Source organism: Nicotiana attenuata, unplaced genomic scaffold (assembly GCF_001879085.1).
Source record: "Nicotiana attenuata strain UT unplaced genomic scaffold, NIATTr2, whole genome shotgun sequence".
Taxonomy (NCBI): domain Eukaryota; kingdom Viridiplantae; phylum Streptophyta; class Magnoliopsida; order Solanales; family Solanaceae; genus Nicotiana; species Nicotiana attenuata.
In genome coordinates, this window is record NW_017670655.1 from 371,158 (window position 1) to 395,176 (window position 24,019).

The window sequence follows — 24,019 nt, forward strand, 5'->3', positions numbered from 1 at the left end:
TTTTCTCTTTGTAAAATCAATTTCTGGTGTAGTAGATCAAGTGTAATTCTCACATTGTTGTTAAGATATTCTGTAATAACTGCCAGTTAGTATCAAGGTGCTATAAATATAACATGACCATTAGGAAATCAGCTGATCTTATGTAAATTCATAATGAGTTTGAAGTATTTAATGACTTGATGATAACAGCTTTTGCGTTGATGATTGTTATTTAAAATCAATTTTGAGCAGAGAGGTATAATTGAGCATGTTATATCGAGTTTCATGGCTATAAATTTATTGCATGATGTTCGAGTTTTGTTAGTTGTGTTATCGAGACAAAGTCGACTTTGGGCCTGACTGATAAAGTGACCCAGTTGAGGTTGTTTAAACCAGTCTGGACACTCTAGGCCGTTGGGCTTTAGAGTTAACCCATTGATATTTGTTCGAAGAAATGGATTAACAATCCAACGTTATACACTGTACTGCTTAGCCTAATTAAAATATTGCCCAAGCATTTAGGCTCCAAAGAGATATTGAACCAGTATATGTGAACAAGTATAAGCAACGATTGGAATCAAATGTGCTAACTCTTTGATTATTCATAATGGTCATCTCTATATTTACTAGCCAACAACTTCCTCAACCTTAGCCTTCTCAATGAGCTCAAAGTAGTTTTAGGAAATAATTTGAACATTCGTAGTCTGCTTTAGGCGCCAACTTAACGAATGTCGGTTTTAATTAATGAATTACTAATAGTTGAATACTTCCCTTTGAAATAAATTGAGGTGTGCCATCCATAAATGAAATCCATAACCCATGGCCCTCACATCAATATTGTAACTAGTGTGGAAAATACTTTGAACACTCGTAGTTTGCTTTAGGCGCGTTTGTAATAAATCATCATGGCTACGGGTACGGTTCCCGTGACCTAGTTGTGATACCTAATTTCCAAATCCGGGGGTACATTTATGTGACCCGACCACAACTTCTAATAATGTTAATAAATTAAACATGTTGTGGATCGTGGGTACGGTTCACGTGACACGATTCGCAATGTGTATCAAACAAACAAGTGTACGACAATCGTAACTTGTTCCAGAATAATTCCATAAATAGTTAAAAGCGGTTATAAAGCTCAAAATGCACAATAGGTTTAAAATATGTAGTAAATCAGATAATTAGGCCAATTATTAATAGTTTAAGCGACCGTGCTCGAACTACGGAACCCGGGAATGCCTAATACCTTCTCTCGGGTTAACAGAATTCCTTACTTAGAATTTTTGATTTCGCAGACTTTTAAATAAAGTCGATTTTCCTCGATTTGGGATTTAAAATAAACCAGTGACTTGGGACACCATAATAAATTATCCCAAGTGGCGACTCTGAAATAAAATAAATAATCCCATTTCGAATAATGTCACTTCAATTGGAAAAACTCCCTTATATACCCTTTTGGTGAAAAAGGAGGTGTGACAGCACCTGTAGTCCCCACTCCGCAGGTGCGGAAACACCGGCAGCAGCAGCTTTAGCTGCAATTTCCAAACTCCCCGTTAACCATCCGGAATCACCCCGAGCTCTTCGAGACCTCAACCAGACATACCAACAAGTCATATATCAACATACGAACTTAGTCAAACCTTCGAATCACCCAAAAAAACATCAAAACACCAAATTACACTCGGATTCAAGCCTAAGAACTTCTAAACTTCCCAATTTCACAAACGATGCCGAAACCCGCTTAACCACGTCCAAATGACCTCATATTTTGCACACAAGTCAAAAATGAACCACGAACCTACTCCAACTTCCGAAATTCCATTTCGACCCCGATATCAAAATTTCCACTGTCGACCAAAATCGCCAATATTCTATCTTTCGCCAACTAATTCCACCACGGGCCTCCAAATCACATTCCAGACGTGCTCCCAAGTACAAAATCACCTAACGGAGCTAACAGAACCATCAAAATTCAAATCTGAGGTCATTCACACATAAGTCAACATCGGATCAACTCTTCCAACTTAAACCTTCTCATAAGAGACTAAGTGTCTCAATTCACTCCAAAACCTCACCGGACCCGAACCAACTAACCCGGTAAGTCAAAATACAACTGAAAATACAAAAGGAGCAGGAAATAAGGGAACGTGGCTATAACTTTCGAAACGACCGGCCGGGTCGCTACTTGATGGCTAACGGGCGAATGCAACTAGAAGCGGTGGTTGGTGGTAATTTTTGTTGATGGTGGTGGTTCATGCTAGTAGCTAGTAGTGATTGGTAGTGGTGGCGATTATAATTGAGGATGATGGTGGTGGGTGGTGATAGTTAATAATAGGGGTGATGGCAGTAGTTGTGATTGAGGAAGGTGGTGGGCGGGTGGTGGTAGGTTTTAATGATGGGCAGTGCTTGCTGTGGTTGTTGATGATGATGGGGTGGTCAGTTATGGTAGTTGAGGTGGATGAGTATTGATTGTGGGTGAGAATGATGGTGGTCGGAGTGGTGGGGATAGTGGGTGGTGATGGTCGATAATTGTGGCGGCTATGATTGAGGATGATGGTAGCGTGGTGGTGGCGAAGGTGGTGGTGGTTGAGTATGGTGGTGCGGTGGCATGGTGGTAGTTGATAATGGTAGGCGGTAGCGGCAGTTAATAATGAATATGTAATAGCATAGTAATGAAATTAAGTCTCTACTATAGATCTTAATCATACAGACCTATTCAGACCCATTAAGTGGTTGTGAAGTAAAAAAAACACACTTAATGATTAAGATCTGCATAATTAAGATTCAGACTTTAAAAATAAACGCACTTAATGTCAGAGATCTGAATGATTAAGATTCAGATCTCCATTAAGTGCAAACAAATAAGGCCTAAGAAGAACAAACTACCGACAGACATAATTTGAAAATAACAACTTTTCTTAAAGTTTTATTCCCCAGTAAGATAATTACTTCTTCATTCAATATCCTTAAAGAAGTCTCCAACTTCTAAATGAGTAGTATTTGCAAGGCCTCCAAAATCATCATCTTTATATGCAAGATTTGTCTCAACATTATCATATTTGATTGAGGGACCTGCTTCATCATTATTATTTTGAAAAATCAAGTTTGCCTCCACATTGTTCTCTTTTCTTTTAATGGAGGCTTGATATAGTTTGATAAAATGGTTAGGTGTACGACAAACACGTGCCCAATGACCTTTCATACCACATCGGTAGCAAATATTAACTCTACCTTTTAAAGGATTATTTTGAGGATCCTTATTATTATTATTATTTTGTTTATTCCCACGATGATGACGATAATTATTTCGTCCCCTTCCATGTCCACGTCCATGTCCACGACCATGGCCACGGCCACGATAATTATTTTGTCTTCTTTCATACTTTTGATCCGCTGCTACCATATTCACTTCGGGAAATGGTGCAGATCCAGTGGGATGGATTTCATGATTTTTTATTAAAAGGGTATTATATTGCTCAGCCACCAGGATGCAAGAGATTAATTCAGAATATTTCTTTAAACCCTTTTCACGATATTGCTGCTGCAATATCATATTTGAGGCATGAAAAGTAGAAAGAGCCTTTTCTAATAAGTCATCAACATATACAGTTTCCCCACATAATTTAAGCTGGGAAGTTATCCTGAATACAACAGAATTATATTTACTTATTATTTTAAAATCTTGTAATCGTAAGCGAATCCATTCATACAGAGCTGTTGGAAATACTGTTGCCTTAAGATGGTCATATCGTTCCTCCAAACTGTTTCATAACTCAAATGGATCTTTCAAGGTTAAGTATTCAGTTTTTAATCCTTCATCGAGATGATGACGAAGGAAAATCATAGCCTTTGCCTTATCCTGGCCTGATGCTTCATTTCCTTGTATAATAGTATTTTCAAGAGCTTTTGCAGCAAGGTAAATTTCAACATCAAGGACCATGATAAATAATACTTTCCAAAAATATCAAGTGCCGAGCTTTGATAAATTCGACATAATAAAACTATCAATAAGAATCAATAGTTAGTGATAACAATAAAACTAAATAAATGAAAAAACTTTAAGGAATAAAAATCAGAACAAACTATTATAGAATTATATAAGGACATACCAAATATATTAACACGCTTACTAGTCGAAATTAAGCGCTATCTTTAGAATTTATGATTCTAAATATGATCTTCTACTACATAATTACCCAGACAAAAGATGTGAAGTTTTGTAATGTTTTATGCATTTAGTTGTATGGACAAAACATAATAATCGTTACCTTTTAATTTATGATAGAGCTAAAAGACACGTAATGCTTTTCCCTTTGCCAAATAGAAAACCAAGAGTGTATATAAAATTAAATAGTAAAGTTTCTAGAAACTATCCTTTTTTTTAAGACTAAACCATTTTGTTATACTTGAATAAAACTAGTTAGATATAATAGTATAACTCAACCCATATTTAAGTGGTCTACGACAGCTAAAATAACTTCGAGTTAGCACAAGGTATGTAATACAATACCTGAAAGAGGATATGAAAATAAAACCCACGCGTGGTGGTAATGGAAATTATTAGAGTCTCGTGCTAATAACGTGTTATGAAATAAAAGCATAGCAAGAACTATATAATTAACTACAACATTAGAAGGGAATAATAATATTAGAAGAGAGGATTTCTTCTGTTTTCAACTGTATGGAATAGGTTCATCAGTGAACCTATTTATGTAAATATGTGTTGTTACAAAATCAATTCAAAACCTGTTATGAATACATAACCAATCTAAAACTTGTTATGAATACATAACAAATCCAAAACCTGTTATGGAAGACATCCATCGTTGCAAGTGGATGAAGGATTAGTCCCATTAACGATTTGAATGTTTTCACTTAGAACTCAACCCTAAAAATGAATTGATGATCTATAGGTTCGAATATTTTGTTTCACGCAATTTGTATCGAAGTATCCACAATGGAAATATCCTTTTCGTTTCCCTTTAAGGGGTATTATCATTTTTGACCCGTGCCAGAAATTATTTACATTCAGTAGCTGAAATATATATATATATTTGGCTATTATTTTGACAGTGACTATACAATGTTATTTTCCCTTCCTTTTTAATTACATATAATATTTTAAGGATTAATTATATAAATTCTGCAACATAGAGCTCAAAGTTAATTAGCACCTTAAAATGAATTTGATCCTAAGTATTACAGCTCAATCAATATAATATTTGCCTAAAACTAAATAGTTTATGAATACAGGTGTAAGAAATCTAACTTTTATGCTTCAAAGTGCGCCCAATTATTGAATTTCAAAAATCCCATAAACTCTTGGGATATTCATAAAGAGATTATCTCGAAAATATCATAAAATAGTTAAATAATATCCTTCTCAAAGTTAAAGTGGTCAAGAGACTTTCTTCAAGATCTACTCGAAATGTGGCCGGACACTTCTTATTGTACTCATGATTGATTAATAAGATCACTCTTCTTCTAAAAAAAAACTTCTAACTCTGGATAGTACACTACTGATAAGGTACTCTATAAGGGACATAAACTTCTGACAGTAATTAACTGACCTACAACCTTTGAATTCTTAAAATTTTGTTCTTTCCATAGAATTACACTATGTGTTGTTATCTGTAGCATATTATGGATTATTAAATGCAGTGGAACAATTATAGTTCTTTTCTATCTTATCGTACACACTTGCATAATACAAGTGAGACTTAATTCTTTCCAAATTGATAAAAACAATTAAACCATAAGCTAATGGTTATAGATAGATAATTAATGTCACTTAAACCATAAGGTAGATGAAATTACACACCAAATTTTTTGATAGCACAACATTAATAAAAGGTGATAATTCACCAAATAAATCAAAGGTCTTTTAGAACCTCTCCTGCAAATTAGGCTGCATTGGCTGAACTCGGAAGGCAAAAGGCATCTGAGTTTGGTATTCATTCTCCCTTTGCTGAAACACTTCCCCTATTTCTCCCATATTCCTATTCATGCTCGCTATCTCTAGTTGCCGCTGTCATTAGTGAAAAAAAATTCAATTAGTAAAAATTTAATCACCAAACCCATTAATTTAAACGTCAATACTTTTTGCATTCAAAATCATTCTGAACTCTTTTTGCATCAAAAGTTAGCTTACTAAGGGTTCTTGAGAAATGACATTAACATTCTTTTCAGTTTTATAAATTGTTAAAAACGATATTATTAGCTATCTAATTTTTGCTAAAAATGTTTACCACTGATATATATGTTAATTCATTATCTTTAAAGAGTTTTCAGGATTTAAAAGTCACACTGTGCCTCCCAATTATGCAGTTGTTTCCGTTTCTCTTTTCTGATGTCGATTGAAACATCAAAATATAAAGCAATAAATTTTTATTTAGTTAAATATGATTAAGTAACATACCAATTGGCAATTAAGTTGCTCTTGCTCCTCCTCCATACTTTGAGCCTGAGTAATATCCATCCAAAGACCACAGTAGGTTAAAAAATTAATGAAAATAAACAACACATATAATTGAAAGAGTAAGCACACATTAAAAAAAAAAAAAAAAAAAAGGAAAGTTGGAACAGAAAATAGGCACATTGGTGTTGGACATACCTTTTTCCTCATCATTCTCAGAAGCTCATTCTATATCAAAAGGTGATAAACAAGAATACCATCAAATTCTGGATTAAGTCTAATAGCACATAATTAATTACAAAATATTAATGGAGGAAATTGTACCTGCTTGTTACGGATGCTAGTGAGTCCATTATCAAGGGCATCTTCCAACATCATGAGCTCTCTATGGTTCAAAGATGTGATGTCTTCACCCTTTAGGTGCCTGAAACAAATCAACATAGAAAAACATTAATACAAAGTTCTTTCTTTTATTGTTTCAACATTCTTTCATACTTTTCTTATTCCTTTTATGATGGTGTTGTTCCGGCCACCTTAGCTCACCTCGACTATTCCAAGGGTACATACTTTTTAAATTTGGGGGGGGAGGGGGGGGGGGGGTAGTTGGTTGGTTGGTCGGGGTAGAGGCGGATACAATTATTTTTAATGGCCGATTCAAGTATTCTTTTACATAGAATATATGTAAAAATAATTAATGTCTTAACAAATATTAAATTTTGAACCAGCTATAATTTTAGAAGTATAATATGTTCAATGCTAAGAATATTAATATTTTAAATCCATCAAATTTAAATTAATGAATCTGCATCTAGGATGGGTGGGAGGAGTGGAGGTGAAGAGAGAAGCCATACAAATGGAGTTAACTTTTACCTGAGTTCAATTTGCATGTTGTCATTGTCTTTCTTGACTTTGTTGATTTCATTGTCCAAGTTCTGTTTTCAATCCAGGAAGCAATTTATCAAAACTTAAGAACTCAAAAATAAAATAAAATAAAAACAGTGAAATCAGGTCATAGGAGAGGAAGTTAATCTATCAATATTGATGTGTCATAGGCACATAAATTCAACCATATAGCTTTCACTTTTAATTTAGGGGTGCTAAAAACTATGTATGAAAAGACTTGCAAACAAAAGGAAGGGTTAAGACTTCATTTTCTTTACTAGATCTGTTTCTTGACCAGAAGAATAAAACCATCCTCCTTTAAAGAATTTTGATTAGGGTTATAGCTATAGGAAGTACATATACCTATATTTAGATCTGTTCATAGAATTCATGTTTCAGTATACCTAACATATTTCTAGCAACAAAATCAACCCTTTTTCCCAAAAGGGATGTCTCAAAAACCAGTTAAAAGATGAGATCTTGCATGTCAAAGGATAAAACCCTACTCCCTTCATTTTTTTTCCTCAAAAAAGAAGCCAAATAGGAAAAAACAACTTTCTTTTTCTACATCTGTTCAAAGATTTCATGTTTCAAGTGAGCTAACGTTGTTTTAGCAAAAAACACATGTTTCTCCAATTTATTTTCTTTTTCTAAATTTTTAAGGGTTTATTTTTACCTCATGCTTAGCATCCCACAATCTTCTTCCAGTAAGCTTGTGGTATTGATCCAAAATATCAACTAACCTTCAAAAATTATTTAGAGGAAAAAGAAGCTGAATCTGATGATGAAAAATTAAATTAAATAAGGAAGGACGATAATTAATTAATTAAGAGAACATACGAAGTAGAGGAGAACTCATGCATCTTGCCAGAACTAGCAAAAATGATGACAGAAACACGAGCATCACAAAGAACACTAATTTCCTTAGCTTTTTTCAAGATCCCATTTCTTCTTTTTGAGTAAGTCACTTGCCTGTTGCTTGAGTTCTCTATTCTTTTGATCTCTATCTTTCCTCTCCCCATTTTTTCCTTTTCTCTTGTAGTTAATTTTTCTTGAGGTGAATCTAAGTATATAATACTAATAGGGTTAGTGGAAGAGGAGAAGAAATGAATGAGATTATCTATTAAGGGATTGACAGACAATCAACTTTCCTAAGTTTCAGAAAAAGTTGGTTTGTTTTAAGGCATTTGACAATGCCAACTCCATCTGTTTCTTTACTTTAAGTTACCCTTTCTTGCACCTTCTTATCCTTCGGTTTTTCTCCTTCTTCATCACGAAATAAGCGCCCATATATTTAAAAAAAAATACTCGTTTAATAAAAAATTACTATACTGTAAAAACTTACTGAATGTTTACATCAAATAATAGATGCATGGGATGTGTTTGCACATACAAGTCACTTAACCATAGTTAGTATGGGGCAAAATACATCGACAAACCCTTAAATTTGTTCACATTTTTTACTCCAACACTCCATTTTAATATTGTTCTATTTGAACACTTTAACCATGTTATTACTGTGTCATTTAGACACCTCTTTTACAAACAACTAACAAAGTTAAAATGCGTGCATTTCACACACGATGATGTAGCAAACAAGTCAAAAAAAAAATGACATGTGGCCTTTAATCTCGATAATCCATTAAAGTATAAAACTAACTTTAAATCCTAAAAATATAGAAAAGAGTCCTTTTTCTATCTCTCCCCTACCCGTCGTCTTGGTATTGTTTGGTCAGCCACCATCATATCACCATCGGTGCCCTTTCACAACCACATCTAAGACTCTAACATATTCAAAATAATTGTTATTGCAAGCCCTTTGTTTAACAACAAAAAAGTAATGTAGAATTTAATAGATTTTTTGCTGAATTTTTATTTGCTTCACAGTGCCACATCTTTTAGACACCAAAAATTAATAGATTCAAAAAAATTATCCAATTTATATTCTCTCATTCACAACTGCTATACCACTATAAATTAAATCAAGCTAGAATAATATCCTCAACGCCCAAAATTTAGAATCTTGCTCAATAATTCCAATCTCAAATGTATCACACGCATAATTCTTTCAGATCCATCTCAAAATCCTATGCGCGAAAGACCTTATAGCCCACTTCTGTGATTCTTTTGGTATTTTTCATCAAGAGTAACTTCTGGGGTTTCTTAATTTGGTGGACTAGCGCTTGGGTGTTTTTGGGTTTACGGGATTTAGGGGTGGGCTGAGGCGGGGAGTTCCTGAATTTTTGGGATTTAGGTGGATTTCTTGTGAGATTCTACCAAAAAGAAAATCATCGTTGCTGCATATCTACTTAATTTGTATCAATAAATGTTCTACTTCTGGTTTTTTTAAAGCTGGCGTTGTTCCATTGTTATGGACTCCTATATATTTTGACGATCAAGAGACTAACGATGATGTGCTATTTTTTTGTCTTAAGAAGGAATAAAAAGCATTAGTTCGAGGAATTTCTCACCAAGTCCTTTCATGAAGAACAAAGATAGGATGAACAAAGAAGAGAATTTTTAAAAGACTTTCAAATTTTTCTTTTCTTTTTTTGCCACCTGTACTTCGGGCCCACTTCAATGCCTTAAATATTCAGTTCACACTCTTAAAAGAAGTGTGAAATACGCGCAAATACCTATCAGCTAGAGGTGACTAAATGACACAGTAAATGCCTGGTTAAAGTGTTCATATGAAACATACTTAAGATGAAGTGTCAGAGCGAAAAATGCGGACAAGTTTAAGGGTCTGTCAATGTATTTTGCCTTAGTATGGTATATTCTCACTCCATTAGGCCGTTTAATGTGGCGACCCAAAGGGTCATCACCTGCTTTTATTTAAATTCTATGACTCCGAGGCCTTGAAAACCTCATTTAGAGTTGCCTCGATTTGCGTGCGCAGTCCGGGCGCGTAGCCGAAAAGCTTAAATATGAAATTCTGTGAAAAATGCTAAGTTTTGATGTTAAAATGAATAAATTTGACCTTGGTCAACGTTTTGGATAAACGGACCCGGACCCGTGATTTGACGGTCCCGGAGGGTCCATAGAAAAATATGGGACTTGGGCGTATGCCCGGAATCGAATTCCGAAGTCCCGAGCCCGAGAAATAAATTTTTAAAGGAAATTATTTAGTGAAATTTGATTAAAACGTGTTGGTATCGGGCCCGTATTTTTGTTCCGGCGCTCGGTACAGGTCTTATGTATGATTTAAGATGTTTCTGTAAAATTTGGTGAAAAACGGACGTCGTTTGACGTGATTCGGACTTAAATTGCTAAATTTAATACTTGATGAAGTTTGAGAAAAATGCTTTGATTTTGAGGTTTAATTTGTTGATAATGATGTTATTTTGGCGATTTGATCGCATGAATAAGTCTGTATGATGTTATTGAGTTAGTACGTGTGTTTGGTTAGGAGCCCCGAGGGCTCGGGTGTGTTTCGGATGTGATTCGGGAAGGTTTGAACTTAAGAAAAATTGCAGAAACTACAGATGAGCATAGCAGGCCTGCAGGCTTCGCATTTGCGAAGCCTGGCTCGCAAATGCGATATCGCAAATGCGAGCGGCCTTTCGCAATTGCGAAGTTGGCCCAGGCCAGCCCTTCTCGCAAATGTGAGGATTGTCATCGCAAATGCGATTACCCTGATGTCGCAAATGCGGCCTTCATGTTGCAAATGTGAAGGTCTAGTATTTCTCAAGGGTTCGCAAATGCGAACCCTATCTTTGCAATTCCCACATCAGCAGGTCGGGGTTTGCAATTGCGAACCCCTGTTCGCATTTCCCATATCAGAGACCTGCAATTTTACACTTAAACGATTTTGAACCCCATTTTTCATATTTTCTCAAACCCAAACACACTTAGGCGATTTTCCAAGAACAAGTCTTCTTCCAAATCAATTGTAAGTTAGTTTTTACTCATTTCTTTCAATCATTAACATCTTTTAACATGATTTCAACCAAAAATCAAAGATTTTCATGGGGGAAATTGGGTGTTCTGGGTAAAACCTAGGTTTTTCAAAAATTGGAGATTTGGACCTCAGTTTGAGGTCCGATTTCAAAACAAATTATATATTTGAGTTCGTGGGGGAATGGGTAATCGGGTTTTGGTTGGAACCTCGGGTTTTGACCACGTGGGCCCAGGGGCAATTTTTGACTTTTTGGGTAAAACTTTGGAAAACTCATTTTCATGCATTGGGGTTGATTCATTTAGCACTTATTGATGTAATTAAGTAATTTGTGATTAGATACGAGCGAATTAGCGGTGGAATCAAGGGGTAAAGCTATAATTGAGACTTGAGTTGTGTTCAAGGCATCGGGGTAAGTGTTTGGTCTAACCTTAGCTTGAGGGATTAGGAGTTGAGTCCTATTTGCTATGTGATAATTGTTGAGTACGACGTATAGGCATGGTGACGAGTATCTATACGTTGGTTTCAAGTATGACCGTGAGTCTTATATTGTGATTTTCATGATTTCATTTATTCTTCATGCTTTGGTGATGATATCTAGTTGTTGTGAAAAGTTTGTGGAAGGAATTGATACCTTTGAACATTTTGGAGCATTGGCTCGAGTTATATTATGAATTGTGAAAGTATACGAGATGATTGAACCCTTGGAGCATTGGCTCAAGTGGTAAAGTGAGTTATGAAGTACAAGTGAAAGATAGAGAAAGAGTTATTGAAATGTTCCCTTGCCGGGATTTAATTATTTAATTGTTGTTCCCTTTTCGGGATTTAATTATTTACTTGTTGCTCCCTTGCTGGGATTTAATTGTCAAATCATTGTTCCTTTGCCGGGATTCCTATAGGTTCTTGTTTATTTCCCTTGCCCTTGTTTGTGATTGTTGTTTGGGTGAGGAAGAGTGTTAAAGCACGAAGGGTGATGCCGTGCATTGTTTGCTATTGTGAGGAAAGAGTGTAAAGTACGAAAGGTGATGTCGTGCCGCACGATGTACCATTCCGTGCCAAATCTATTGATTATATGTGAGGAAAGAGAGTAAAAGCACGAAGGGTGATGCCGTGCACATTTTATTATTCTAATTGCTTTGGTGAGGAAAGAGAGTAAAAGCACGAAGGGTGATGCCGTGCACGTTTTCATTATATTATTGCTTGGTGAGGACGAGAGTAAAAGCACGAAGGGTGATGTCGTGCACTTATCTTTGATTTTCCTGATTCTTGCTGATAATTGAGTTATGTTGTCCTTTACTTTTATTTACTGATTTTCTTGTTGTTATCGGTTCAAGTGCATTAATTGTCTTATTCCACTATTACTATGATTCTTTATGTTGGCATTTTCCTTTATTGTGTTACTTGTTATTATTGGCTCGAGGTATCCTTGCGCAACATTATGCCTTGAATTTATGCTATAATTGCTACATGTTTATGTGACTTAATTGCTACTTGACATTTAGCATACTAAATATTAAATTGCCTAATTGTTCCTTAAAGTCCATAATTAATTGCTACTTGTCATTACTTGTTTTCCTCAGTGATTCACAATCATTGTGTACTTGTTGTCTTATGAATTCGTATTAATTGTTGCGTTTGTTGGAGTAAATTTCATTTGGAAGAACTGTTGATTTAATGAAATGGGAGTGGGTGGTACGCCTACCACGAGATTTACGCCTACCACGAGATATAATAAAATGGGATCGGGTTGCACGCTTGCAACGAGTTGTGAACCGAGAGTGAAACCTGCCTTTGTTTTCCTTATCCTTGTTAGAAGTTGAATTTTGGTTTCCTGATAATTCTCTTGAGATTCTGTTTCAACTGTTATCTCCCCGCAACATGTTTCCCCCTCCCATCCTTACTTGTTTATTCCTACTTTACTTTCCGCTGTACATTACATAACTGCACAGGTTTATTTGGTAGTCTGGTCCTAGCCTCGTCACTACTTCAGTGAGGTTAGGCTAGGCACTTACCAGCACATGGGGTCGGTTGTGCTGATACTACACTGTGTGCTCTTTTGCACACATCCAGGCCCCGAACAGCAGCAATAGCTCGGGAGCCAGCCTTCAGTCCACCGAGACTCCGAGGTAGCCTTGCATGCGTCCGCAGGCCCGGCGTCTCCTCTATCTTATGTTTTATTCTGTTATCTCATGTTTTCGAGACAAACAGTGTTATATTTATTTCAAACGATTGTATTTTGTACTCTTAGTAGTCCGTGGATGATGTGACACCAGTTCTTGGGTAGAGGCACATGTTGAATTCCGCATTATTTTTCAGCTTATTTAATTTAAGTCTTCCGCTTTAATTTCATATTCCGCTGTCAGTTAAATATTTAACGCTTGTTGTTATGATTGATAAAAGGATTTAAAATAAAGTAGGTAGGAGTTTATGATTTGTGGCTTGCCTAGCTTCTACGAGTAGGCGCCATCATGACCCCCGAGGGTGGGGAAATTCGGGTCGTGACATTTAACCATGATAACAATAGTTTTCACATATACCGTAGCATTTTCAAGTGATTTCCCATTTTGTTTTTGCTTCAAAAAAGAATTTTATTGTAACTTATATGCATCATACAATATGCATTGTACAACAACAACAACAACCCAATAAAATCTAACAAGTGGGGTCTGGGGAGGGTAATGTGTAGGCAGACCATACCACTACCCCGAAGGAGTAGAGAAGCTGTTTCCGAAAGACCCTTGGCTCAAGAAAACAAAAAGGCAAAAGGAGACAATATTAGTATCACCACAAAATCATAGGAAAAATAGGAATAACATGAAATCCAGAAGAAAGATGCAAAGCATAAGCGATAGCTAGTAAATAGGTGCTGCACTGAAAAGCGAAATAGTAAGGCACAACATTGCCACTAGCTATCTTAGACAAAAACCCTACCAGACTAGCCTCACAAAGGTACGAAGTAAGGCAAGACTCAACTACCTCCTAACCTACAACCCTAATACTCGACCTCCACATCTTCCTATAAAGTTTCATGTCCTCGGAAATCTGAAGCCTCGCCATATCCTGCCTGATCACCTCTCCCCAATACTTCTTAGGCCGCCCTCTACCTCTTCTCGTGCGCCCTCCACAACCAGCCGCTCACACCTCCTTACCGAAGCATCTGGGCTTCTTCTCTGAATATGCCCGAACCATCTGAGCCTCGCTTCCCGCATCTTGTCATCAATGGGAGCCACGTGCACCTTCTCCCGAATATCATCATTCCTAATCTTATCCATCCCAGTGTGACCGCACATCCACCTCAACATCTGATAACTAGGGATTTTGACGTGTTTCATGCTCCTTCTTGCTTACGCTTTGATTATAAATTCTTACAAAATAGTCCCAAAAGACTCATAAGTTGTGCTTGTTTGCAGGTTTGATCAACAAAGTGACGAGATGTCAAAGATCGGCTCAAAAAGGAGTGAAACCTGCACAAGTACCAAAGACAAGACCACTCAGGACAAACAGGCCTAGCGCGGCCGCACTACACTTTGTGTGGTCCGCACTAGGGAGATTCAGAGACCTGGATTTTAAGGCATCAAAGCAGTGCGGCCGCAGTAGATATTGTGCGGCCCGCACTGAAGACACTGCGGCCGCACTACCATTTTATGCGGTCTGCGAAAGCAAACTTCAAAGAGATGTCAAGTGCCAAGGTTCAAGCCTGTGCGGTCCGCGGTCGTGTTTGTGCGGACCGCGCTAGATGCCTCCGCGGCCGCAGTCCATTCTGCACGGTCCGCGGAGCCTGGGTTCAAAGAGTTGATTTTTCAGAGCCAAGAGCCTAGTGCGGCCGCACACCATTTTGTGCGGTCCGCACTGACCCCGCAGGGGAAATTTTGTCCAGTTTTTCCAGCTTAGTATAAATAGAAGATTTTTCCATTTTTAGGGTATCAGATATTACAATACTGTAGCTGCGCTCGTGAGACGATATTCCTTAGCCATTTTTGGCATCTTTACGTGGTTTTAATCATTGAAACCTTGTATTTACTTTAGTAATTAATTAATATGTCTTTCTCTTCATCTATTTCTCTGATTTTCTCTTCAAGTATGAGTAGCTAGACCTATTAGCTAGGGTTGTGGCTCAACCCTAGTGTGGGTAATTAATGGGTGTTGTGATTTAAGGTTAGATTGACTATGGGTGTTTGTTATTTGAGTCAATTTTATGGTTTAATTTATGAATTAGTGGTTGCAAACACTAGTTTGTGCTAAGTTAACTTAGGCTCTTCTTGAGAAAGAGAACCTAAGTCTCCAAAATTGACTCAACAAGGAATTGGGATGGACTCAAGAGATTTGATAGTCCCAATTAAAGGGTAAAACCTCGAGAGAGTAATTACCCGACTTGAACCCTAGTTGCTTGGGCAAATATGCATACCTAATTGGTCTCGAGAGGGTCAATTGGGCAAAACCACTCTTTCTACCGAGAGGTGTAGAGTGGGTAGTATCGAGCAACGGTTATAACATATTTCCCCAATCATGTCAATTGTGCCTTAGATGCAATTACCCGTCAATTAGCCACCTAGGTGAAAGTCACTACCCTAGTGCCTTTTAAACCATTAGATACAACTTGTAGCAATTTACTCTTAGTTTAATTTAGTATTGCAATTATAATTTGTAGTTTGATCATAGTAGAATATAAGAAAACCCAAAAAATAAATAGAAGACCAATTAAGAGCACATACGCAATCCTAAGCTAAATAGATACTCAATTCCAATCCTAGCTCTCTGTGGATTCGATCCGACCCACAAAATCGGGATAAAAGCTTATTGCGACCTCCTCCTTGCTATTATTCGTAGTGCGGAGTGGAAGCGACACTTTTTGGCGCCGTTGCCAGGGGAGCTAACGTGTTTTGGGCTATCTATTTAGTTAGTTTTGTGTGTTGTTCTTCTTTTCCTTCTTGTTACTAATTTGTGTGTGTCAGTACTACAGTACAAAATGGCTTTAATGCAAATGACCCTCTGGAAATATGCTTGCGGGGGAGGAGGTTGAGGATATTGGAGACGATGGGTGGCCTCTTGTACCTCCCGAACCACGACGAGAGCGCCAGGCCAATGCTATGACAACGGTTCCAGCCCTCCTCCGCCACCGTCCAAGAGCGATTCCCTCGGGTGCTATCGAACCAGGCTACGCAATGCTATTAGTCCCTTCCAGAATCGGGCGGGCAATTTTAAGTTACCAATGTGTGTTGACTTGTACTTGAGCAGCGTGGGTATTTCACGCGGCTGCGGATCAAAATGACCTACAACATCTCGAAAGGGTTCGTGGGATACATGTTGGGGTAGCAAGCAGACGAATGTGTCCGAGGATGCTCTTAGGTTGAGGCTTTTCCCCTTCTCACTTCGGGGGAAAGCATTGGATTGGCTAGAGAGACTCCCCAACCATTCCATCACAACTTGGAATGAGTTGGCGGATACGTTTATTGCTAAATTTTTCTCACCCGGGCACATGGCGGCACTTCGAGATGAGATATTGGCCTTCAAGCAAGAGCCCACGGAACCTTTGCATGATATTTGGGAGCGGTATGGAACGATGGTGAAGGAATGCCCCAATAATGACATGACGGAGAATATGTTGCAACAAACTTTCTACCGGGGCATCAACACTACAAATCAATGCATAGTGAATCAACTTGCTGGGGGTAATTTTATGAAATTGACGTATGATGAAGCTTGTGCCATTCTTGATGAGATGGCGGACACGTCTTCCGCATGGCAAAGTAGGGCCAATGTTCCCCAAGGTGACCCTACGGTTATTCATTTGCATAAGGAACTACATGACCATGGACAGGCTATAGCGGAGTTGACAACTACTATGAACCAATTGGCTAAGGCACAGTTTCAACAAGTCCAAAATCCTCGCAAGTGAATGCCATGGAGGGTGTGAATATGCTTGTTAACAAGAGAAGGCAACGAAGGCAACAAAACCAAGGGAATTCTGAGCAATTTGATGATGATTGTGATGTGTTTCAAAATGATGGCTATGACGAGCAAAATGAAGAGGTACAATATGTGAATAATTATCAAGGCCAAAGAGGAAATTCTTCCAACCAACAACAACAATGGCGATCCCAGGGCAATTGGGGTAACCAACAACAAGGCAACAATAATTGGAACAATCAACATCAAGGGAACAACAATTGGGGAAATCAAAATAACAACCGCAACAATCAAGGAAACTGGGGCAACAACAACAATTGGGGTGGAAATAACAACAACCAGGGCGGGTGGAACAATAACCAAGGAAATCAGGGGCAAGACTTTCAAAGGCCCCCAATGTAGCAACAACCGAGCAATCCACCACCTTTCCCTTCCCAGGGTCCTAGTTCATCCAACAACGAAATGGGTAGAATTGAAATGATGTTCGAACAAATGATGAAAAAGAATGCGGATTCCGATGCGCAATTGGCTTCTCACAATACTTCAATTAGGAATTTGGAGGTGCAACTAGGTCAAATCTCTCAGTCCTTAAACACACACCCTAAGGGTGCTCTACCAAGTGATACGTTAGTAAACCCAAAGGGAGGGAACAATCATGTTATGGCTGTGACAACTAGGAGTGGACGAGGCGGTGATGTGAATGCCTCCAAACAAACGCAAGTTTTGGGTGAAGAAGTTGAGTTGAAAGATGATGAAGTTCCTTTGGTGGTTGAGAATGTGGTTGATGAAAATGTGAATGAAGAAGTGAGGATCAATATTCAAGATGCCAAGGTGGAAACACAAAGTGACGTGAACCCGTCTAGGGAGCACGTAATCGACATGCCGGAGCCAATTGTGCCAAAAGCCAAGGCACCCTTTCCTAGGCCACCTCCCCCTTATCCTCAGAGGCTAGCCAAGCAGAAAAGTGAGAATCAGTTCAAAAAGTTCATAGATATGATGAAGAGCCTATCCATTAATGTTCCTTTAGTAGAAGCGTTGGAGCAGATGCCTGGCTATGCTAAATTCATGAAAGATTTGGTTACAAAGAAAAGATCAATGGACTGTGAAACTATCAAGATGACCCACCAAGTTAGTGCTATAGTACATTCAATGGCTCCAAAATTAGAGGATCCTGGTGCTTTCACTATCCCCTGCACTATTGGTAGTGCAGACTTTGCTAAAGCTTTATGTGTTCTTAGGGAAAGCATCAATTTAATGCCCTTCTCAGTTTTCAAGACTTTGGGTATTGGGCCTCCGAGGCCAACTTCCATGCGATTGCAAATGGCAGACCGATCTATGAAGCGACCATTGGGTATTGTTGATGATGTGCTCGTCCGGGTGGACAAATTCATCTTGCCAGCTGATTTTGTAATATTGGATTGTAAGGTAGATTATGAGGTCCCGATCATATTAGGGAGACCTTTCCTTGCTACGGGGAAGGCTCTAGTGGATGTGGAAGCAGGGGAACTCACTTTCAGGGTGGGTGATGAAAAGGTAGTATTTCATGTGTGCAAGTCAATGAAGCAACCCAATTGTACCGAAGTGTGCTCATTTGTGGATTTAGTCACGGCTGTGATAATTGATGATACCAGTGCAATGATCAATGTTGAGGACCCTTTGGAGGCCGTATTGTTGAATTTGGATGTCAATGATGATGCGGGCCGAGTGGAGTGCGTGAATGCTTTACATGGAATGGGCTCTTATTCTTATGAGCCTAGGAAACTTTCTTTGGATCTTGAAAATAGAAAGACGCCTCCAACAAAGCCTTCAATCGAGGAACCCCCGGTGTTGGAGTTGAAGCCATTACCTCCACACCTCAGGTATGAATTCTTGGGCTCTAATTCAACTTTACCAGTTATTCTTTCCTCTTGTCTTACTAACATGCAGGTAGATGCCACGTTGGCGGTGCTCAAAAAGCGGAAAAAGGCAATTGGATGGACTCTAGCTGACATTCGGGGAATAAGCCCCGCATTTTGCATGCACAAGATTATTTTGGAGGATGATGCAAGGCCCTCCTTGGAACATCAAAGGAGGCTCAATGAGGCAATGCAAGAAGTGGTGAAAAAAGAAGTGATCAAGTGGTTAGATGCAGGCGTGGTGTATCCAATCTCTGACAGCTCATGGACTTCTCCGGTGCAATGTGTGCCGAAGAAGGTGGTATGACCGTGGTGACCAATGATAATAATGAACTTATTCCAACCCGGACAGTGACTGGATGGAGGGTGTGCATGGACTACCGCAAGCTGAACAAGGTGCCCCGCAAGAATCATTTCCCATTGCCTTTCCTGTGCTTGGTCGCCTTGCTGGGCGTACCTTTTATTGCTTTTTGGATGGATACTCGGGATATAATCAAATCTTAATCGCTCTGGAGGATCAGGAGAAGACCACATTTACTTGTCCATATGGCACCTTTGCTTTCTCTCGGATACCGTTCGGGTTGTGCAATGCTCCGGCGATATTCCAATGATGCATGATGGCTATTTTCACCGATATGGTGGAAGATATTTTAGAGGTCTTTATGGATGATTTTAGTGTGGTTGGTGATTCATTTGAAGAGTGTTTAGGAAATCTGGATAGAGTTTTGGCCCGGTGTGAAGACACCAATCTTGTGCTAAATTGGGAAAAATGCCACTTCATGGTTGAGGAGGGCATAGTGTTGGGCCATAAAATTTCAAAGCATGGGATTGAAGTAGACAAAGCCAAGATTGAGGTGATTCCAAGGCTCCTTCCCCCCACTTATGTCAAGGGGGTGAGGAGTTTTCTTGGGCATGCAGGGTTCTACCGGCGATTTATCAAGGATTTTTCGAAGGTAGTGAATCCTCTTTGCAAGTTGCTAGAGAAAAGATGTTAAGTTTGTGCTTGATGAGAAATGCATGGAGGCCTTTGAACTTCTCAAGCATAAGTTGACCACAACCCCAACCATTACCGCACCCAGTTGGAGCTTGCCTTTCGAGCTCATGTACGATGCAAGTGATGTTGCGGTTGGGGCTGTGTTGGGTCAAAGAGTGAACAAAATGTCTCATCCCGTGTACTATGCAAGCAAGACTATGAATAAAGCTCAAAGGAACTACATGGTGACGGAGAAGGAATTGTTGGCTATTGTGTTCGCCACGGAAAAATTCCCACCATATCTTATAGGAGCCAAAGTCATAGTGCACACTGATCATGCAGCTCAAAAATATTTGATGAGAAAAAAAGACTCCAAAGCTAGACTGATGCGATGTGTCTTATTACTTCAAGAGTCTGATTTGGAGATAGTGGATCGGAAAGGTAGTAAAAACCAAGTGGCGGATCATTTGTCCCGCTTGGAGGAGGAAGGTAGGCCGTGTGATGGCCTAGAGATCAATGATACATTCCCCGATGAGCAACTACTTTCTGTGTCGATGTGTGATATGCCATGGTTTGCGGACATTGCTAATTTCCTTGTGACTGGCATCATCCCGTGTGAGCTCTCTTATAACCAAAGGAAAAAGCTCAAACGGGATAGTTTGGACTTCCATTGGGACGAGCCATACTTGTTCAAGATTTGCATCGACGGAGTCATCCGGAGGTGTGTACCTGAGGAGGAGCAATTTAGCATTCTAGAGGCTTGTCATTCCTCCCCCTATGGTGGCCATCATGGAGGGGCGAGGACGGCTTCGAAAGTTCTGAGTTGTGGTTTTTATTGGACAACCTTGTTCAAAGATGCAAGTGATCTAGTAAAAAGAAGTGATCAATGTCAACGAGCGGGCGGGATTTCCAAGAAAGATGAGATGCCTTTAAACACAATTCTCGAAGTTGATATCTTTCATGTATGGGTATCGATTTTATGGGCCATTTTATAAGCTCGTGTGGAAACACTTCCATTCTTGTAGCGGTTTATTATGTGTCAAAATGGGTGGAGACCGTGGCCTTGCCCAACAATGAAGCTAGGAGTATGGTGGCATTTCTGAAGAAGAGCATTTTCACAAGGTTTGGTACACCTCAGGCAATTATTAGTGATGGAGGATCGCATTTTTGTAATAGAGCTTTTGTTGCCTTGCTTTCCAAGTATGGTGTCAACCACAAAGTGTCTACGCCTTATCATCTTCAAGCAAGTGGCCAGGTTGAAGTGTCTAATAGGGAGATCAAGAACATTTTGTCCAAAACTGTCAATGCCAATAGGACCGATTGGTCTAAAAAGCTAGATGATGCTCTATGGGCTTACCGGACCTCTTACAAGACCCCAATTGGTATGTCTCCGTACCGGTTGGTGTTTGGGAAAACATGTCATCTACCAGTGGAGTTGGAGCATAAGGCCAAGTGGGCCTTGAAGAAGTTGAATCATGATTGGGATATAGCTGCTAATCTTCGTGTTGAACAACTCAATGAACTTGATGAATTTAGGTTCCATGCCTACTCTTGTTCGTCCTTGTATAAGGACAAGATGAAGTACCTTCATGATAAATATGCTCGTGTAAAGGAGTTCAAGGTTGGTGATTTGGTTCTCTTGTTCAATTCTCGGTTACGTCTGTTTCCGGGAAAGCTTAAATCAAAATGGAGTGGACCGTTTGAAGTTGTGTTGGTGACCCCTTTTGGTGCTCTTGATTTGAAAAAGAAAAATGGTGAAGTCATTAGAGTGAATAGGCACCGTGTCAAGCATTATCTTGGGAAGTTTGATGATAGCCATGTGGTGGCTGTTGTTCATTTCAAATGATTGGATGGTAACATGCGTCGTGTCGCGACGTTAAATCAGGCGCTTCTTGGGAGGCAACCCATGTGTTTTTCTTCTTGTTTTCTTTGATTTTCTTTGTAGCATAGGATTGATTTTTAGGCTAACTGGTTGTGAGATGTTACAGGATTGAGTTGATGCAGTGCAGGACATAATTGAAAAATTGCACAGGTCTCTGAAGTTTCCGGTGCGGCCGCACTACCATTTTGTGCGGTCCGCACTGGTAAAGGGTGACAAAAATTGCTCTCTGAAGTTTGCCACCGCGATCGCGGTTGATTTGGTGCGGTCCGCGGTGGACCACCGCGGTCGCGGTCCTTTTTGTGCGGACCGCGATGGGTTACTGAGTTGGACTTGAACATAACAGCCCAGTGCAAACCGCGGTCCATTTTGTGCGGTCTGCACTGGTAGGTGAGAATGGGCCCCAGGACTTTTTCTATAAATAGTCTCTGAGGGCCTCCTTTTACCCTTTTCGAACCCTTCACTCTCACACTAAGAAAAAGCACTGTTCATAGCCTCTTCTGCTCGTAATTAACTTCTGGAATTAATTAGCTCATTTCATCTCTATATCTGGTAACATTTCACTCAATTTTTCTTTGTTTAATTGAATAATTTTATTTAATTTTCATTTTTCTTAGATTATAGTTCTTTTTCTTCCCGTAATTAGTTTGATTTTTAGGTTAAGTTAGTTTAAATGATGATTCATGTGGACTTAGTGAGTATAATGGACTGGGTAATCAATTAGGGACTCTAATAGGCAAAAATTTGAACTTGAAAGCAAAATTCGGAAACCCTAGTTTAGTGCCAAGTCTGGGCACCCTGTGCGGACCGCAGTCAATTCAGTGCGGTCTGCGGTGCCCAATGCGGCCGCAGTTGCTTTTGTGCGGTCCGAACTGATGAGATTCAGAGGCTATGTTTTGGAACCCCCTCACTTGTGCGGACCGCGGTCGTTTCTGTGCGGTCCGCGGTGATCCCTGTGCGGCCGCACTACCATTTTGTGCGGTCCGCACTGGGCAATTTTTGCAACTGTCTGCAACATTGTGTTTCTATTCTGCAATTTGTTCTGCTGCAATAACTTGAACTACCTTGATTGATACTAACAAATACATTGAATGATGCTTGCAGACAATGGTGAGAAAAGGCTCAAAACAACCGGGAAAAGGAGAACCCTCCCAGGGAGGGAAGAAGAAGATGATAAAACTCACTCCCCAAGCTCGGAAAAACATAAAAAAGACCAGAAAAATAATCAAAGCTGCAGACAGAGTTGTTTCCCATTCCTCGGGGAGTGAGTATCAACCATCAAGGGAAATTTCTTCAGACTCCGTGCCAGAATATGTTGAAGACTGGCCGGAGAGATTTAGGCTAAGAGATACCCTTCCAACACCACCCACTGCCCAAGCATCAGAGCATGTTCCCACTGAGTCGTCTGAGGGCTCAGCAGACGGTAGTGGTGAATACTCCACCTCCTCCACAGCTTTATTATCCGGGGAGAGTGCAGACGGAGGTGAGAGGAGGTACAAGGGGATGAGGAGATAGCTGAAGGTTGTGAGCCTCAGGTGGGGGGCATCGCCCGAATTAGAAAGCTCGATGTTTGGGAGGATAGGTTTATGAGCCAGGTGGCATACCACAAGTTTAGGGAGTGGTGGCCGGTGAGAAAGTTGATACCGGAGCGGAGTTTCATTGACAGAGATCTATTACCCCACAACCCTGACGTGCAGAGGCAGTTCAGAACTAGAGTGGGTTGGGAGTACTTTTTAGATGACTGTGTGGATGCCAACGAACACATGGTCAAAGAGTTCTATTGCAATGTATCCCACATCAAAAAGGGCTCCAAAGTGACCAAGGTTCACAATAAGACAGTGTTGTTTGATGGGAAATACCTCAACGAATACTTGAGCTTCAATGAGGAGGATGAAACTTTGTATATGGAGAAGTTGGAGATGGGCGAGGGGGTCGTCCATGGTTAGCTCAGTACCTGGCACTCCTAGGTACCGTTCCTGATTGGTTGACTGCTGGGGTCAAAATATTACGGAGGACCTTGAACTTTGAGGCGAGGGATTGGGAGACATTTGTTTGCAGCCGGTTGGATCCTACTACACATGACCAGACCCTTCCTCTCCACCGGGCTGTTTTGGTTGCTTCGATTATGGCGGGATACCCCATAAATATGGGGAATGTGATGTCCCGCATTATCTCGTTAGTGGGAGCAGAG

General features: G+C 39.5%; 2 protein-coding genes across 2 annotated transcripts; both read right to left on the reverse strand.

Annotated features, from left to right (window-relative positions):
• Window positions 1-2,932: 2,932 nt before the first annotated feature.
• LOC109241931 lies at window positions 2,933-3,919 on the reverse strand. The gene is made up of 2 exons (XM_019408760.1): window positions 3,753-3,919; window positions 2,933-3,620 (listed from the first exon to the last, which is right to left on the reverse strand). The coding sequence occupies exons 1-2, from the start codon at window positions 3,917-3,919 to the stop codon at window positions 2,933-2,935; spliced, it is 855 nt and encodes a 284-aa protein (XP_019264305.1).
• A 1,799-nt stretch (window positions 3,920-5,718) lies between these two features.
• Window positions 5,719-8,305, reverse strand: LOC109241932 (floral homeotic protein GLOBOSA). Its single transcript, XM_019408762.1, has 7 exons — window positions 8,117-8,305; window positions 7,953-8,019; window positions 7,265-7,326; window positions 6,719-6,818; window positions 6,593-6,622; window positions 6,398-6,442; window positions 5,719-6,007 (listed from the first exon to the last, which is right to left on the reverse strand). The coding sequence occupies exons 1-7, from the start codon at window positions 8,296-8,298 to the stop codon at window positions 5,864-5,866; spliced, it is 630 nt and encodes a 209-aa protein (XP_019264307.1). The 5' UTR covers window positions 8,299-8,305; the 3' UTR covers window positions 5,719-5,863.
• Between the last annotated feature and the right edge of the window lie 15,714 nt (window positions 8,306-24,019).